Source organism: Leptinotarsa decemlineata, unplaced genomic scaffold, assembly GCF_025532065.1.
Source record: "Leptinotarsa decemlineata unplaced genomic scaffold, Ldec_3_MD MMD2_tig00000008_RagTag_RagTag, whole genome shotgun sequence".
Taxonomy (NCBI): domain Eukaryota; kingdom Metazoa; phylum Arthropoda; class Insecta; order Coleoptera; family Chrysomelidae; genus Leptinotarsa; species Leptinotarsa decemlineata.
In genome coordinates this window covers 13,465,950-13,483,812 of record NW_027412537.1, presented here as the reverse complement: position 1 = coordinate 13,483,812, position 17,863 = coordinate 13,465,950, and the positions used below count along the sequence as shown (strand labels likewise).

Here is a 17,863-nt window from a genome sequence, read left to right as displayed (position 1 = left end):
GTTACGTTTAACTCCAGGAAAATGTCCTCTGTTTCTTAGTGTATTCATTACCCAGCTTCGTTGTCAGAGATGCAGGTCTGGTGTTCGGAAACAGTTCTTGTTTTTGTGTTATTAGAATATTTTATACTTGGATCGTCAACGTAAAGTACGTATTCAACGTCCGGTGAGGCAGTCGGTAGGTTATTAAATATAATAATGAATTACCACGAGAACTGATCTCACGCCCCTCAACGCGCTCTCGCGCCTAAATTTTCGTGGTTGTCTTCATTCTGAACGCCCCAACGAGTACAACTGTCAACTGAAACTACTGAAAGCTGGAAGTGACAACTGATAACTGACACGGTTGTCAACAAACTATCTCCAACAGGAAAAGTTGTACTTATCGCAAAAACAAAACATAAATTGATGCATACCTAGCCGGAATTATTTATAAAATGGTCAAAATACTTACAACTCAGTTTCACTGTTATTAAAATAATTCAACGAAAGCAACAGGCCGTTATTCCAAATGAATTACGAAGAGTGAAGTAGTTATATAAATGTTCTGACACCTTTGTTATCACGATTTAAAATGCCTCAACAATTTATCAAAGTTAAGGAAAATGCTGGAACCACAAACAAGACCACATTTACTAGTTCTGTGAAAAATCAAGACTGGGATTCTGCTTCGAACTTATCAAATTCTGTTGGAGATATTTGCAGAATTTGTCACTGTGAAGCAGATATTGATAATCCTTTGCTCTCTCCTTGTTACTGTTCGGGGAGTTTGAAATATGTCCATCAAACCTGTTTGAGACAGTGGCTAGCTGCTTCTGACACGAGGTCTTGCGAATTATGCAAATTCAATTTTATTTTACACACCAAAATCAAGCCGTTTTCAGAGGTGAGTTGTCTTAACAGGAGATCGAATTAGTGAATTGTTCAGTTATACTGTTAGTTAATATCAATATAAATAATTAATATACCAAATTTTTATTCGCTGAGGATGAATCTGGATATCAGAACTTGCGAAGATTTGGCTACTCGGGAGTCAAAACTGGTGAAGAATCAACTATTTCAGGAACTGACTTGTAGTTCTGATAGTAAATATTCGTAAAATGACACATTCTTTTCACGACACCATGCTACCTGTCTTTATTCTCCCATTTTGAATTCTTTCACAGAATAAAAAACTTTTATTGTATCAATTCAAATCCACTTCATTTTTCCCAAGAAATTACAATTTAAAATATAAGACCTCAATAATGGAAAAATACATTTTTGAGGAAGTAATAATAATAATAATAACAATCTTTATTGGTTTCAAAGACCTAAAAGGCATAAAACAAGTCAAAAGAAATTTGAACATGGATTAGGCACACAACACATGTACTTTAAAATGCTATAAGGAGCAAAGAGAATTCACTACGAAGTTGAATGTTTTCTATAGAAAATAACTGTATAACAAGATTTTCCAAGCTATAACCTCGGTTTTCATTACCTGAAGTAAGTTTCCCGAGACTGTTGATTTTTCAACTTTCTAGTAGTCATATCTCCACATGTAGACCGGGGCACCAATTTTGACTCTAGATCCGTGATCAGCGAACAAAATACACAAGTCCAAGTGAAAAATTTTCAAAAACTAGCTCGAGCCTGAAAACAAATATTCACCAAACTATCTCCCATAAATATTTTGATATTTGACTTGTTCATTATTTCAGTGGAGAATATTGGAAATGAGCAGTGTTGAGAGACGGAGATTGTTATGTGCCATTTTGTTTCATTTTGTAGCTGCCGTTTGTGTGATTTGGTCATTGTTTGTGTTGATTGATCGAGCTGCAGAAGAAGTGAAAAAAGGACTGATTGGTGAGCTTGCAACATCTCGCTCAATTTGTATTCGTTTGGTTTGTGTTTTCAGCGTGGCCGTTTTGGACGAAGCTCGTGGTAGTTTCAGTGGGATCTACTGGTGGTGTTGTCTTCATGTATATCCAGTGCAGGCAGTACTTACATTTATTTTCAAGATGGAAAGCACATAATCGGTGAGTTTTTCAAGGCAAATAATTTTTTTAGACCGAATTTTAATTATTTTGAATCGAGTAGGTTATCCAAAGAAAAAATAAGTAAAAAGGAAGTTAAGCAGACTAAAAAATAACTGACAAAGGATTGTAATATCAAAAACATAAATAGTACAATTGTTTAAGCTGTGGTAAACACTAAACTTCAATGGTTAGGTTATTCCATTTGTAGCAGAATATGTGTCCCCGATAAAAAAATTCTAACCTGAAAAGCCCACTGGGAAAAGGTTCTAAATAAAGCCATACATCTACAATTTGTATTTTTTAATTATTGAATAATCAAGTTCAGGTTTGGTATCTGATATTTTTTTTTGATGGCTGTCTTATACATCTTTTTATCATGTATTTTATTTATTTATTTACGGGCAAGCCCATTTGAAGTATAAATTACAATGTTAAATTATAATTAAAATAACATCAGATAAGGTACTAAATTATAAATTGCAACTAAGAATAGCTTGAAAGGGGTAAATTCAAAGTTCGAAAGGGGTTAATTTTGGAGTATAAAACGACAAAAAACAATGAGCGACAATAAAACATATACCACATATACTACCTTGAACTATACACTAAAACATTAAAGCACAGTATTCCGTAATTGAGTTTTAAAATGATGCAAGATGTTGATTATCTGAAGATCAACGTTACTATGGGCTAATCATAAGATTCTTGGAATACAGCCATTGAATGTGTGGTTCAAACAATAAAATGGTACATAAAATGTTTGTTGCTGTCGAGTTGAGCGGTTTTGAACATGTAGATAAATTTTTTTCTAGGAGTTCAGCACAACTGAATTTGCCGTTACTAATAATTGAAAAGTAGTGTCAGGTCTCTCTGTTTCCTCCTAGTTTCCAGGGAGAACGTAATCAGAAATTGCAGTAGCAACTCATACTCGCAACGAACACCCGATTTATATGCTATGTATCTGAGGAAGTTGTGTTGGACATTTTCGATATTCTAAATATAAGTTACACAATGAGGGGACCAGACAGCAGAACAATACTCCAGGTGTGGATGGACCAGTGAACAATAAAGGGCTTTAATAGCAGTTGGGTCACTGAATTCTTGGGTTAGCTGTTTGATGTTCCCTAGCATTTGTATGGCTTTATGAATAGCCATGGGTATATGTAGATTGAGGCTCAAGAACAACCCCAAGGTCTTTTATTAGTGAAATAAAGTTATTACTCTTATCATTCTTATTATTCAAGTTTTTCCATCTAAGATTTAGATAGTCAACTGCTAAAATCAGTTACTTAGATAACAGTTAAACCTTTGAAATCTTTCATGTATGAAATTTTTATCAACTGGAATATTTCCTGGTATTTTTGAAATTTCAAGGGTGGCAACTCTGTTCAAGAAGGGCTTCAGATCAATATCAAATAACTACCGTCCGATTTGCATGATTCCTATCTACACATTACCAAACTTCCTAACCTGAAAGTATCGATACATAGATACCCAGCTCCTCATCTCAGTTGTTTCCGAAGAATAATTGCAACTTGTATATTCTGATTTCAGTATAATTCTTGTACAAAATGCACCAGAAAAACCGTCAGCACCACCTTCCTCCCCGTACTTTCAAAGAGATACCAGGCAGCACATGCCAACGCAGGTGGTGACAGTCGCCGAATATAATCAACCCTCTTCTGTGACCAATTCGAATTCCAGAAACGATATGCAGATGTGTTATGTTTTCGAAAACGAATGTAAGGTACGTTGATCTGTGGAAATTACAATAGAGTGATAGCTAGATTAGCTTTATAGCACCAGAACTTCAATACCCTTCACCAACCAAGGTGGCGTCTTCAGGAGATGAAGTTAACTGATGCCTAACCCTAAAATTGGCCTCTATTTATATCTAATTCTACATTTTGAATTTTCGACACAAATCAATTATTTCGGGTAGAAATTCGTGGGAATAACAGACTGATTCAATAAAAAAGTAGACAATTGGCTGTTTTAGCGGTGAATTGTTTGAATTTAATTAATGCTGTGCAGTACAATAATGTACCAAACGGGCTCAATAGATACATGGATTTAGTAATTAGTAATTGTTCCATCAGTTTAGAAAAATGTGATATGTCACTTGTGGAGAATGAACACCACCCATCATTATTTTTCAACTTGAAAGTGTACCCTAGAAGTGAAACTAACCAATCAAATGAGAATTTTAACCCTAAATTCAATTTAAAAAAAGCTGATTTCAGAAAACTGTATGATATCTTGAAGGAAACATGTTGGGATCACTTCGGTTGATAGCCAGTTGAGCAAAATTGTAATTTTGTTCAATAAATTACAATTATTACAAAAAAGTTGAAAATTAAAAAAACAGAATTTTCATTTAAAAATCGAAAACTCATGTACACAACACTGAATTTAAAAAAAGGTCAATTGAATAAAGCTGATTTTGCTTTCTGCAATTTCTTGAACACATTTTAGTTTTCAACTTTCCCAACTAAGTTTCGCAAGACTTGCAAATGAAAAAAGGTTGGGAAGAATGAAACAATCATTGGGAAAGATCGCAGTTTGAATTGAATTGAAAATGAATAATAATGCAATGGAAGGTCTAGACGCAAATGGTGAAGATATTTATTTTGTGATAATGGAAAATAACATGAGTTTCAATAGCTATCTTATTATAATAAGGAAAATCAAACCGGATGTTAGATAGTAAATGCAAATGCATAAATAATGAGGAAACTTGATAAAGTAACTCAATAACATTTAGTGTCAGGAAGTCCTATAAACAAATGAATGATAATGTATCAGCAGAGAAAATTATTTATTTGAAACACAATAACATTTTCTGTATGGTATAATCACAAAATTGACTTCAAATGGAGGTATTTTTCTAAATGCTCTCAAAATAAATCAAGAAAGTGATTTTCATCACATCAATCCCTTATCAAGGAAAAACAGTGGGGGAAACGGGTGATTAAAAGTGAAATTCATGTAAGTGAAGGAAAGAAAACATTTTGCTGACAACTGGATAGAAGGGAAAGAAGGGGAAGGGAGAAATTGGGAGACAGTGGAAAATAATAATGAACAAAGATAAACATTAGACTATTAAAAAATATTTTATCCTGATTTTGAATATGTTAATAGGTAGAAATCTTATTTTTTGTGGTAATTTATTGTAAAATTTCACAGCCCAAAAATTTGGTCCATTTTGACATCTTTTTAAGCGGCAGTAGTTTGTACTCAAATATGAGTTCATGATAATGAACAAAGAAAAAGATTAGACTGAAGAATTGAAATGAAACTATGATTTGAAGGAAAAAATTGGGAAAAGGATGATAATGATGTATTCAGTAAATCAATTACTTTTTATTCAGTCGACCACTAAATTATATATGATAGTAATAAAACAAATTTCATTATTTTGTCACAGATTTTTCGAGTGAGACCAACTTGTGTATAAATCTTTGACTGCAAAAAACTATTTTTGAATACACTTTTGTTGAATTGATTTCCTTTCAGGTGAAATGTTGTAGTAGCAGTGCCTCTTCGATCCAGAAAGCTGATGTTCACGTCGAAGATTTGTGTGATACACCCAGAAACGAAGACTCCCCAAACTCTTCGGAATCATCCAGAAATAACATATTAGCATTAGATATCGAGTGCCCTAATAGTAGCAGAAAGAAATTTTCCTTACAGAATTCTTTGAAGACTGAGGTAGTTAAAAACAGGAGCAGTGTTTTTAAATCTTTGCCTAACTTAAGTACTAGTAGCGAAAACTTACTGCTATAAATAAGTTATATTTTACCATCTCAAAGTGAATTTACAATAAATTATTTATTATATCTAAACCCCTCCAAGTGTGTGTTTTTATTTAAGCCTTACGAGCATCACGATCATTACCTCAACGCCTTTGATAATGTCTATGGCAGTAGTAGACAAAACGTTAGGCAAAAAACCCTGCAGAGTACGGCCAAAAAACTTGTCATCTCCAGGCGTGACAATTTACATTCTATACAATTTAGATTCTTTACAATTTACATTCTTTACAGTTTACATTCTTTACATTGCGGTTGGAATATGTGAGGTCTTCAATGAAATCAGAAATTATATGTCTATACAGGGTGTAACTGAATACGTGTAAAACATTTAAGGATGTGATTCCTCATTGAAAAAAAGATAGGATCTTTCATATAAAAAAACTTCATTGGAGCATCCCTTGTTAAGATACAGCCCCTTAAAGGGGGTACATAAAATTTGTATAACAATTTTTTTCACAAGCACTGTGAAATTAACCTGTCGTTTTGTACTACCAAGAAGACACTAGGCCAGTAATTTATTTGGTTTACCCCGTGGTTGCAAGGGGTAGAAAACGCAACCCCTAAAATTTATTTCCAATGTAACTTTTTGTCTTATTATTTGTTTACCATTTAAAAATTCATTTCCGATAGCCTGTTTCATTCTACACAAAAAATGTGTCTGGGGTTTTTTGCCCGAAATGTACCAGTTCACAGCAAAAAATTATTTTACGAACAACTACAGAGATACATTATCATAAATGCGAAGTGGATTTATTGTTATTTTGTAGTTAGTACCTGCATTAAACGATAAAAGGGTAATAAACAAAACTAATTTATTAATAACAAAACAAACAACATGTAGAAATCAGAGTAAATGTTCAATATGTCTACCTTCAGACATTAGGCATGCGTCTAGACGTCGGCGCATTGAGCCACGTATTCGCTCATATATTTCTGGAGTCTCTCTGATTACCTTGCACGCATTGATGATGCGGTTTCTCAAGTCCTCTACATCGCGAACAGGAGTACGATAAACCAAATGCTGTAAATGGCCCCAAATAGAGAAATCGAGAGGATTGAGATCCGGGGATCGAGCAGGCCAGTTCTGTGGTCCTCCTCGACCTATCCACTGATTTGCATATGTTTCAGTTAAATGCTGACGTGCTACTTGACTAAAATGGGCGGGAGCCCCATCATGCATAAAAAACATTCCTTCTGACGCCCAAAGGAACTTCCTCTAGCAGTACTGGACACTTCTCTTAAAAATTGAACGTATGCCTCACCATTTAATCGAGGAAGTAGAAAATGAGGCCCAATTAAATCATCCCTAATAACTCCGAGCCACACGTTAAGATAAAACTGTTCTTGATGGTTAGTTTCGACAATAGCGTGAAGGTTTTCATCAGTCCATATGTGGTAATTATGAAAATTAATAATCTTGTCCCGAGAATAACTACATTCGTCTGTGAATTCTATCGTCTTAGAAAGTCACAATTTCTTCTAATCATTTCCAGCATTCAATTGCAAAATTCAAGACGGTTCGGAAAGTCTCTCGGTAACAGTGCCTGTACTCGTTGCAGATGGTAAGGGTATAAGAGGTGTTCCTTTAAAATTCGAAATAACGTCATATGATTAACATTCAGCTGGAAAGCAATCTTTCTAGTACTGGTAGTAGGTTGTTCTTCAATCAAATTAAGTACTGCTTTCTCAAGCTGTGGTGTTCGTACTTCTCGATGGCGACCACAATCCTGTGTTCTTTTGTCGAATGAACCATATTCTCGTAATCTTTGATGAAGTCGAGCAAATATTCTATGTGAAGGATGCTGCCGTTGAGGATACATTTCAGCATATCTTCTAGAAGCTTCTAACCGGTTCCCCTGCAACAGACCGTAAACGTAATGCATATCAGCCATTTCCTCATTTGTTTATGCCATTTTAATAACAAGTGAATTTCTAAAATTCACAAACTGACAGCGTCATACCAATTTAATTGTCACTATCGCTAATAGCGACCTACTAGATAGATTAGTTCCGTATTTTCGCATTTATGACGATGTATCTTTGTAGTTGTTCCTAAAATAATTTTTTTCTGCAAACTGGTTTATTTTGGGCAAAAAACCCAAGAGACATTTTTTGTTTAGAATGAATCAGGCTATCGGAAATACATTTTTAAATGGTAAACAAATAATAAGACAAAAAGTTACATTGGAAATAAATTTTAGGGGTTGCTTTTTCCACCCCTTACAACCATGGGGTAAACCAAATAAATTTCTGGCTAAGTGTCTTTTTGGTTCTACAAAACGTCAGCTTAATTTCAATATTGTAACTTTTTTAGTGCTTGTGAAAAAAATTGTTATATAAATTTTATGTACCCCCTTTAAGGGGCTGATCTTAACAAGAGATGCTCCAATGAAATATCTTTATATGAAATATCCTATCTTTTTTCCGATGAGGAATCACCTCCTTAAATGTTTTACACTTATTTAGTTACATCCTGTATTGTTGCAAATTATTTAATCAAACTCAGACGGCTTTCTACTTTCATAGAAAAATGTCATTTACGAATTTTTTCTAAGATATTTCAGCTTCAAACAATGCCATGTATTAAATGATATTCCCCTTGAATAGCTTATAGCAGGGCTCGAAAAATTCAAGCCTAAACTATTACAAAAAACTGTTTTTTTACTAGTATTTTAAGGAAGAATTGATACATTTGCCTTTCTAAGAATTGCATAATTTCCTAACAACTCATTATTTTTCGGACGTAAAACATTGATAACTAAAACTAAACAAGGACGTTTTTTGGAGTCCGAAACTAAGTAAAAACTGGCAAAAGTTGATTTCAAGCAGACTAATTTGCAACTTGAAAATTATTCAAAAAAGATAAGATTCGAATAATGTTTATATTTATTCTAATCGATTAAACTTTGGACTACTAAGCTGTCAGAGCATTGACATGAGACATCGTAATAACTTTTACGTTAAACCCTATAGATACCACCTAACTGGGATTGAAAGTGTTTAACAAGTTACCTCTTTCTGTTAGAGAGATTGATAGAATCCATGTTTTCAAACATAATTTGACGCATACCTGACTATTCCATACATGTTTGTCTTACGGAAAATAAATATTATTATTATTATAGGATAAAGGTTCTTTATATTTGCTCCCCCCGGAACATCCTAAATAAGTCGCTACAAAACGAAGCATAACAGATTGTACAACAAAATTGTTAATTCATACTTTATTCTCTAAATAAACTACACATACATTTACGTAGCATAATATTCTTGTAATTCTTCATTTTGAGGCTTCAGAATGACCTCATCTTTCAAATTGATGATCCAGCCTGGATGTAACCCGTAAAATATCTGTCGAGGGTCTTTTCTCTCTGTCAGCATTTGGTAATCTGGATCATCTTCAATTTTGGGTACCGTGTAACCATATTTTTGTGCCAGAACCAGTCGTTCTTCAGATATTTTCTCGGGGTCAGCCAAATAGCCTCTTTTAGATGGATCTGTGTAATATTCAATGGCATCTGGTGGAGGTATCATTCTTCTCGGGATTGGGACGCCTGAAAACATACAACTTGAATGCAAGTAAAGGCAAACTATCAACAGTTGTTGAATGGGGATAAGTTGAACACAAAACAAATCAACGTCTCCATTCAAAGACTCTAAAATGTAAATAGAAACAGTTATACTTTGAAATTACGTTACAAATATAATTCTTTCACATATATTCCACTGTTTAACATTTGCTTGCTAACTCTGTCTTAACATATACTGAACTTAAACTGATCTGGCTGTTTTTTGTAAGTACATTAAGCAATATGAGCACACTTTATCCCCTCCTCCTCAGTAAAAGTATAAGAAACATACTGAATCAGTATAGATCAGTTGCTTCACTATCTATAGCTATAAATTAAGCAGTCTTGAATATTTGTATTATTTCTATATCTTGAGCAATGGAGGTGTTTTCTGCTGAAATTCTCATCTGTTTTAGATAGAAAATATCAACTCCTTTACATTCACATCTCTAGACTTCATTTGAATCTCCTTCAGAAAAATATAAAACATGATATGATATAAATCAGCAAAGGCATGGGAAAGTTTCAATATTGGAGATAATTTCTAAATAATTGAATTAGTAAATCATTTTAATCCAATAAATACAGTAAGATAGAATACTGTTCGCTGTGTGGCTATATAATTGTTCTGTAGACAGTTGTTTTGGAAGAAAAAGACACATCAGTTCATTTATTTCATGCAAAAGGTTTATACTACTCGATACTGAAAATAGCCCCCTAAATACACTGTATTTCCCTAACATAAACTATAACAGTTTTTTGAGAAATTAAAGATTACTATTATTATAATTTGTGTTTAAAAATGTTTTGTACAAAAATAAACTGATGAAAAAACAATCATTATAAATATTCAATGACGTACCTCTTTCAAAAAATTTTCTGCTATTCACCATAGCTTGCAAGCTGTGCGGGTCATAATAAGCCGTTGTAATGACTCCTCCTGATCTCTCTACCGCAGCAATTACTAATTCATTAGCCCATTGGACTTCCAAGTTGATTTTCGCACAGAAAATGTCTGCCCCTTCATCAGTCAACTGAACCCCAAATTCAAGCTGGTCCGGAGACAGCTTATAGAGACCAGTGTTCAAAATTGCTTGCAAATCTATTGGTTTCGAAGTGTCAATTCGGTTTGTATCTATGAGTTTCTGTAAGTCGATCATAGAAAGGGGAGGATATTGCCTTTTCAAGCTAAAACGAGCAATATATCAATAATATTAGTGAATATATACAAATGTAAATTTATTTTTGAGGGAAAATAAATGATATGAAATGAGATATTGCCAGTTTGAGGTAAACATTTATCTTACTGATGGCGTTTGTAGTATGGCTCCCATGGGAAACGTAGATAGAATGGGTTGTTGCCAGTTTCATATCCTAATCGCATGAAGTTTTGTCTTTGACCAGAACCTTTGTTACCAGCACCATGGTAATCACCTCCATGTTGTGCCCTACCTCTTCGAGGTTTCTGAAAGGTTCACAAATAATAGGGAGTTTGGCAAATTTATGAACTTACTTTTCTTGAGCCTGGATTGTCTCTGATATTGGCGAGACAGACTCTGGGGAGGTAACGAAGAAGGTTAAGAGCTTTATCTGTAGTGCTGGCCATTTTCTCTGTATTAGTCGTTAGACATTTTAGGTTACATGCCTACATCATTTTAGGGTTAAGCTGTCACGTCAACTGTCACTTGTGACAAAAGAGTAAACAACCAGTAGAGGGACTTCTCCATCTATATAAGATACACAATTTCGGTGACCTCAAACTTTTTGTGTCGACTCAACAGTTTACAAAACTGGACTCGTGTTTCATTTCACAATGGATTCTTCAATATTGAACACGCCTCTGAGTGAACACTTCTCAAAATGGATATTTATCAAATATCGACCAGTTCCCTCACATATAGTAAATTATCCTTTTTCTTGGTTAGAATGTCTGAAACGGATTGTTCGTTCTCTGAAGTGAGCTTCAACCAAAAAGAAACTCGTTGTGAGAAGATGATAACCTGTCTACGTGAAAAAGTCCTTCTAGTTTTCCCGCATTTTTAGGTTACAATTTTGATATTTTACAATTCTGGGCACTTTTATGGGAATAAGACATTTTCAAGATACATAAAACATCCCTGGTGTGATCACTTGAACCCTTTCCTTATGTGAAATATATTGTTGAACTGTTGACCTACGGCACTCTTGATGAGAATACTATTGCATTTCTGGTTATTGAGAAAAGTGCTTGTTTTGGGTTATTTTGAATATTCAGCTTCTCAAAGTAATGTTTATGTTTGAAAAAATACATTTTTCATTCTCGTGGTTTTTTGATGTCTGAATCCATCTTGAATCAGGACACTTCTGACACCAAATTCATAAGTTCCCTTCTTAGTTTACAGATTAGTCTTGATTTTTTGCCTTGAATACAGTTAAAAAGTTCAAATCTACGAGGAAGCCTCAGGTAAAACCAACTATAATAAGCAATCCTTTATTCAATGTAAATAAACAAAATACACAATACAGAAATGAATGAATAATCAAATATGTCTTGAAAAGTTCAGCCTAATAGCCCTAGTGAGATAAGATACACTGGTCTTGACTTCACCATTCAGCAGTATCTTGCAAAGTATAAATCAGAAAATATGTAATGTGGAAGGCGAAAAGAAATTAGTGACCGAGAAAAAAATTTAATTATATTATTGAAAGTGGAATTTTCAATGAAATGATTTCGTTCGAAGGTGTATTCTGAAACCAGTGATATAAATTATTTGCTAGGGATGTCTGGTGTGCAAAGGATCCATGGAAGAGGAAATAGACTGCTATCTAGGTAGCAAATCAGTGGCGTAGATACGTTACTAGATGAGCTCCCACACGCAGCCTCCGCCAAAAAATAATTCAGCGAAATCATTTTCCGGCGAACGTGTTGAAATCATTTTCATTCACAGTTGGGAATACAGGAGACTTGGTTCGATAAAATCTATCCTGCCCAACACAACTTCAGTTTTACTTTGCTCCTCAGAATTCAAAGATAACTTACCTTCAACGTTCGCTCTACCATTCGCGCCGAACTAGTAGCCGAGGAGATTCTTTGACGTTATCGAACGGGGCTGATAGGGTCCTGCCTTCGATGAAGTGACGCGATTCACGTGATCGTCAGAATTCCTCTGTCTCTTGCGGCTGGTTTTACTTACCCTATAGCCAAGGATAAGTTTTCCTTGAAGTTTGAGGAATAGAGTGAAATTGAGGTTATGTTGGGCTGGACAGATTTTATCGAACCAAGGCTCCTGTATTGAAAACTGTTAATGAAAATGATCTCAAGCAAAAGTGTGGAATCAGGCCAAAGTCTTTTTTTTCTTGTTTATTACCTTTTTTTCCATTTGAACCCTCAGAAGTGATTTTTTTTGTATTTCGTTAAATATTTTATGTAATTCTTTAAATTACATTTCTTTGAATTGAATTTCAAATATAACTGTTTTTTCCACAGTCCCTCATTTCTTTGCCCCATTGAGTAGTTTATTGAATACTACTTAACTAACTTACTAATTAACTTAACTTACATCATATAATTAACATAACAATACAAGATCTGTTCAGAAAATTATACTATGTTTATATTATCAATTCTAATAGCGCTAGTTACATATTGAAATATATATTTTAACAATTGAAAATAGCTTATAAAACGACATTCATGAGAAATACATTCTGAATAATTGGAGGTAACTCTTTCAAAAATAAGGAAAAATTCAGAACTAACCTTTATATTAATCTTATAATCAAGTTGGCAATGTTATACTCATAGTCAGAACAACAGGATACTGGAAGAAAAAAATTAAATATGAATAAGTTTAACGGTGTTGCCAAGTTCATATCAGATATTGGTGACGTCACGACCATTGTGTTTGCTCAAGTTTGAAAATAGTACTGTACTGAAAAAAATTGTGAAAAATAAACAACAAGGTACTATCATGCATGTAGTTTTCATCTATGCCGTTATCCCAAAATCAGTAAGAAGGTCCACTGACATCTGCACATATGATTTTGGAAGGATACTATTTGAATTCAAGATATTTGAAATATAACAGTTCAAAATTAAAAAAGCTATTTCTTACAGATATAAACATACCCTTAATTATTGTATCAACATCCACATATGATAAATATAGGGATATTTAAAGAAAAGGAAAGAAATCCAAGGTAATCGCTTTTCGAGGAATTGAATATTATGATTGTTTTATGTCAATTGGTGGATACCATCTAAATTCACTAAAGAGAAAGTTCCTTTCTTCATTCAACTTGTACTTGAAGAAACAAATACCTAAAGATATTTTCAGACATGACAATTGGAAATTTCTACGACCATGTTGAAAAATAACTTTCTCCAAGCAAGTTTTTTCCACTGGGATAATGAAGGAAAGAGAATATTGTAAATATTACGATCGTACATATCAAAATATGCAGTAATTCTGAATAAAAAATGACTTTAGAGCTACAAAAACAAAATAATCATACAAAATCTTTTGTGCAAGCTCCGACAATAAAAATTGTATATAAATTTTGAATGAAGCTACCAATGAAACTACAGTGTTAGAAAAACGTGTCTAGATAAAAAAAAAATTAAAATTGTCATGGATGAATTATATTTAAATAACATTCGAATTTGCTGCACCAGAAATATATAAAAACAAAAAGAAGATATTGAATCCATAGGTAATCTTGAAAAAATTGGAACTTCCAAATATCCACAATCAAAAGGTTTCCTTGAATATCCCTGAACAAGAGGATGTACCCCAATAAAGATGTACAACAACGAATAGAAACAAGAAGGTAAACTCTCAATGAAAAATAAGATAGATATTGAGTATAATAACAACAAAAAATCTTTCAATCATTTACTCCATGCAACCCTAAATCGAATTTTTGAATATGTATCACACCATTCTTCTGAATTAACTAGTAACAGAGTTTCAATGATAGAAATGTGGGAAATATTGGGGGATTATTCGAAATAATACCATGAAAAAATCAAAGAAGGCATTTTCACCATTTCTAGTGGTTGGTTTACATTTCCGAATCAGATGATTTGGAATCTAGAAAACCTTGAAGAGAATGGCAGGTTGAATCTGCGATTTTCTATTGTAAATTACCTTTTGATTTGATGTTTTTCCGAGCAGATGCTAATTCTCAGTCTTTGTTACAATTTCAGTTCTGACAGAAAATAAAAGACAAAAAAAAACTATTCGAAATTGATACAAAACTGTAGAATGACGACCTCTTAACATTACATTATTACTTTTTCAATTAAGACCCCCGATGATGGATTTCTTCATATGCCACTACTCACAACTGAAGTGAAGTAGTTTTACACCTCTTACAAAAAATCCACATCGGAGAATTCGCTAAATTTAATTCTAGTATAAAAGAATTCTCTTCTCAACGGCTTTTCTGCAGATCGGACATTCCGTCATCTGGTCACCGCACATTTGACACAGGCCGTGTCCACAGAGAAAGATCATGTTCTTCAGTCTATCCAGACAGACTGGACACATGGTCTGAAAAAAAAACACAATCGGATATTATCGAAAGCAAAATTATGAAAGAGGTGCCTCGAGGGTCAATTTTGAGACCTCTGTTACGTTTGGCAACAGTTCCTAAATCAGCGACAAGAATTACATCAATATACAGAGTAGAGCGCAATGACAAGTTATCCGTATTTTGGGAGACAATAATTACATTAATATACAGAGTAGAATGAAATGACCAGCTAGCCGTATTTTGGGTAATAATTGGGGTCATATTCTGAAAATTGGCAAGAGCAGGTTTTTTGGTATGCTCTATTGAATGCAAATGATACAGTCATCGCATCACTTCCGGTTATAACATAAATGAGTAATGATGTTTAACCCCATCGTCCTGTAGATCCAAAATTTCCAAAATGTTATACAAAGTGTTCGGAATTGTGACCAATGGAACACCCTATATTCTAGAAAAGTCTTGGTTTTTCGAAATTAATACTTTCATGTAATTTCCCAATATCAAAAATCAATCGTTGGCAAGTTATTTGAGTTTTAGAAAAATTATCAAGATAAATGTCCAACATGAAACTACAGGTTACGAAATTTATATTTTGAATAGTTTTAGGAAGTTTGCTAGAGCAATTTATTTGCCAACCTGGTCTTAATGAAGGCATGGTTTCAGATTTGAGACCCTACAAAGCAACGTCTAAATTGGTAGCAAATTGCCAAAAACGACTCTACTCGATAGGAATACTCAACAGATTGTCTCTGGTCTGGATTCCTGGCCATACTGGCCTGAAAGGCAATGACGCTGCAGACTCTCTTGCAAAGGAGGGAGCTGCAAGCAGCTCCATTGGACCAGAACCTGTCATTGGCATCGCTTTGGGCTTTGCCAAACAAACACTGAATATCTGGATGGCAAGAAGAGTTATGGACTTCTGGCAGAATCTTTCAGGATTGGCTTACTTCAAGGCGTTTATTCACCCTTCGAAGCTTGATACCAAACAGTTGTTGGACTACAGTAGGGATGAACTACGATATCTTACAGGCCTTCTTACAGGTCACTGTCATTTGAATCACCATATGCAAAATTCTCAAAAATCCTTCAACTTACCTGCTCCTTGATGTCTTGCAGCTGTTGCTGCAGCTTCTGAATGTCGTTGGAATTAGTAGTATCCCTTCCTCCGTTGTTCATGATCGGTCCTTGAATAATCGTCGGGATTTCGCTGGTCGACGGCTTGATCTCTTCTTCGATGTCGGCCTCCACCTCCGATATAGTACCCAAACCGCCTGCGCAGACCGTTAGAGGAACCAAGCGTTCGATCTGAGCTCGACACATTACGCATTTCTTCATTATCTGCGCGCAGAATTCGCATGCGCACATGTGACCGCAGGGCTTGAAGAGGACGGATGCCTTCTTGTCGGAGCAAACGAGGCATTCTTCGATCTAAAATTGTGAAATATGATTTGGTTTCAATAGCTGTCATAGATGTGGCTGAGAGAGTAAGGGATTAAGCAAAAGTGAACATGAACCGTAGAGAAGTAACAGACATTAAATCACAAAGTTATTATGTTGGTGAATGTAATGTGGAGGTTCTCATACCTCGATCATATCTTATCAAAACTACTTTAATAATCACTAGGTAGCCTTTGAGGCAGATGTGGATACTTCCTCAGACTGGTTGGTTTTAAAATAAGAAATTCTATAAACTTATACTTCTTTTACAATGATTATTGTCCCATAGTCAGCTGAAGATCAAACGGAAATAATCTCTGGTGGAATTGAGATCTAGGATAAACTCAAAAAGTAGATGAGACCAATACAAAAGGTCTTTTGAATTCAACATAGCTCCGAAGATAAAAAGAGAGTGACTCATGGAGAAAATACGAGGAGGTGGAATAGCTCCAAGTATGGGTTAGACTCTAATAGATACGAGTTCTCTACTAGAAGGAACCTCAGGTCTCAAATAACCTAAAACAATTACCATAGAAAATGAACGGAAGAACTAAAGCCTCTCGCATCGAATGAATCTAGTACAGATACCAGTGTGTGATAGAAACGAAATGGTGTGTGTGGAAAGGTGTTTGTTGAAAATTCAGGCGGTATATTGAAACATACAAGGAGATTCTATGGAAGTGCTTCACCAATTGTGGCATTGACAATATAAGACTTATCTCTTGACAAGGCTATCAGGGATGTATATGCTAGCTCTTCCGGACCATGAGCTCTGGCTTTACAGACAATTGGTCATCCAGACCAAATATACCAATAATATAGTGAGGGGAAGCATGCAACTGGCTCTGAACATTGCTTTCAATAAGGATCGAGGAAGAAGAGCTTAAAATAAGCACAACTAAATCGATTGATTTCACCCAGAACATAAACGGACTAGGACCTCTGAAACTTTCAGATGAAGAAATTCATTTTGGACAAGATTTGATCACAGGTCGAGTTGAATCAACATCTGAAAATAGTTAAAGGCTGAGGTAGTCGTGATGCTGGCCAGGACAGTGAGACCACAAAAACTGAATAACTGTGTCACCAGAAAAGGGACCGGATCAAAATAGTTACAAGGATTTTCAGTGGTCACTGTCCGTGATTGATTTATTAACAAAATAAGGCTGTATAAAGTGAAGGGAGAACTTAGCCGTATGGAATGTAACAATGCTTATGTACTAGTATATTTTATAGGCATGTGTTACAATGCAATATGACGAATATTTAGGACCTGTACAAAGTAGAAAAAGAAACAAGCTTGTCAGAAAGGTTATTATGAAAAAATGGCAGTAAAAACACACTAAGCCCATCAAGCTGGCGAGTTTTTCGTGAAATTGGTAGTAATGGACAGATCAAATAATTTCCAAGCAGAAAAAAAGAGATTTGGTTCAACCATTACATCAATTCAACCTGATGGTTCTATATTACCAAATGTTGGATTATTTCATGCAGCAGAATCTTGATT

The 17,863-nt window shown here is 34.5% G+C and overlaps 3 protein-coding genes across 4 annotated transcripts in view; 1 reads left to right on the top strand and 2 right to left on the bottom strand.

Annotated features, from left to right (window-relative positions):
• Positions 1-319: 319 nt before the first annotated feature.
• Positions 320-5,872, top strand: LOC111510327 (uncharacterized). Its single transcript, XM_023166229.2, has 5 exons — positions 320-883; positions 1,701-1,845; positions 1,898-2,018; positions 3,573-3,765; positions 5,535-5,872. The coding sequence occupies exons 1-5, from the start codon at positions 572-574 to the stop codon at positions 5,802-5,804; spliced, it is 1,041 nt and encodes a 346-aa protein (XP_023021997.2). The 5' UTR covers positions 320-571; the 3' UTR covers positions 5,805-5,872.
• A 3,170-nt stretch (positions 5,873-9,042) lies between these two features.
• On the bottom strand, positions 9,043-11,094 carry mRpL15 (mitochondrial ribosomal protein L15). The gene is made up of 4 exons (XM_023166230.2): positions 10,916-11,094; positions 10,710-10,867; positions 10,265-10,590; positions 9,043-9,387 (listed from the first exon to the last, which is right to left on the bottom strand). Exons 1-4 carry the CDS (start codon positions 11,006-11,008, stop codon positions 9,086-9,088), a joined length of 879 nt encoding a protein of 292 aa, XP_023021998.2. The 5' UTR covers positions 11,009-11,094; the 3' UTR covers positions 9,043-9,085.
• Positions 11,095-11,858: 764 nt separating this feature from the next.
• Positions 11,859-17,863, bottom strand: part of LOC111510325 (E3 ubiquitin-protein ligase MIB1) — a 262,969-nt gene continuing 256,964 nt past the window's right edge. For both annotated transcript variants that reach the window (XM_074171102.1, XM_074171101.1), the window contains exons 4-5: positions 16,015-16,347; positions 11,859-14,936 (exon numbers count right to left, since the gene is read on the bottom strand). In XM_074171102.1, the coding sequence (XP_074027203.1) occupies positions 14,796-14,936; positions 16,015-16,347 (474 nt within the window). In that variant the 3' untranslated portion in view covers positions 11,859-14,795. The remainder of the gene's footprint in view (positions 14,937-16,014; positions 16,348-17,863) is intronic.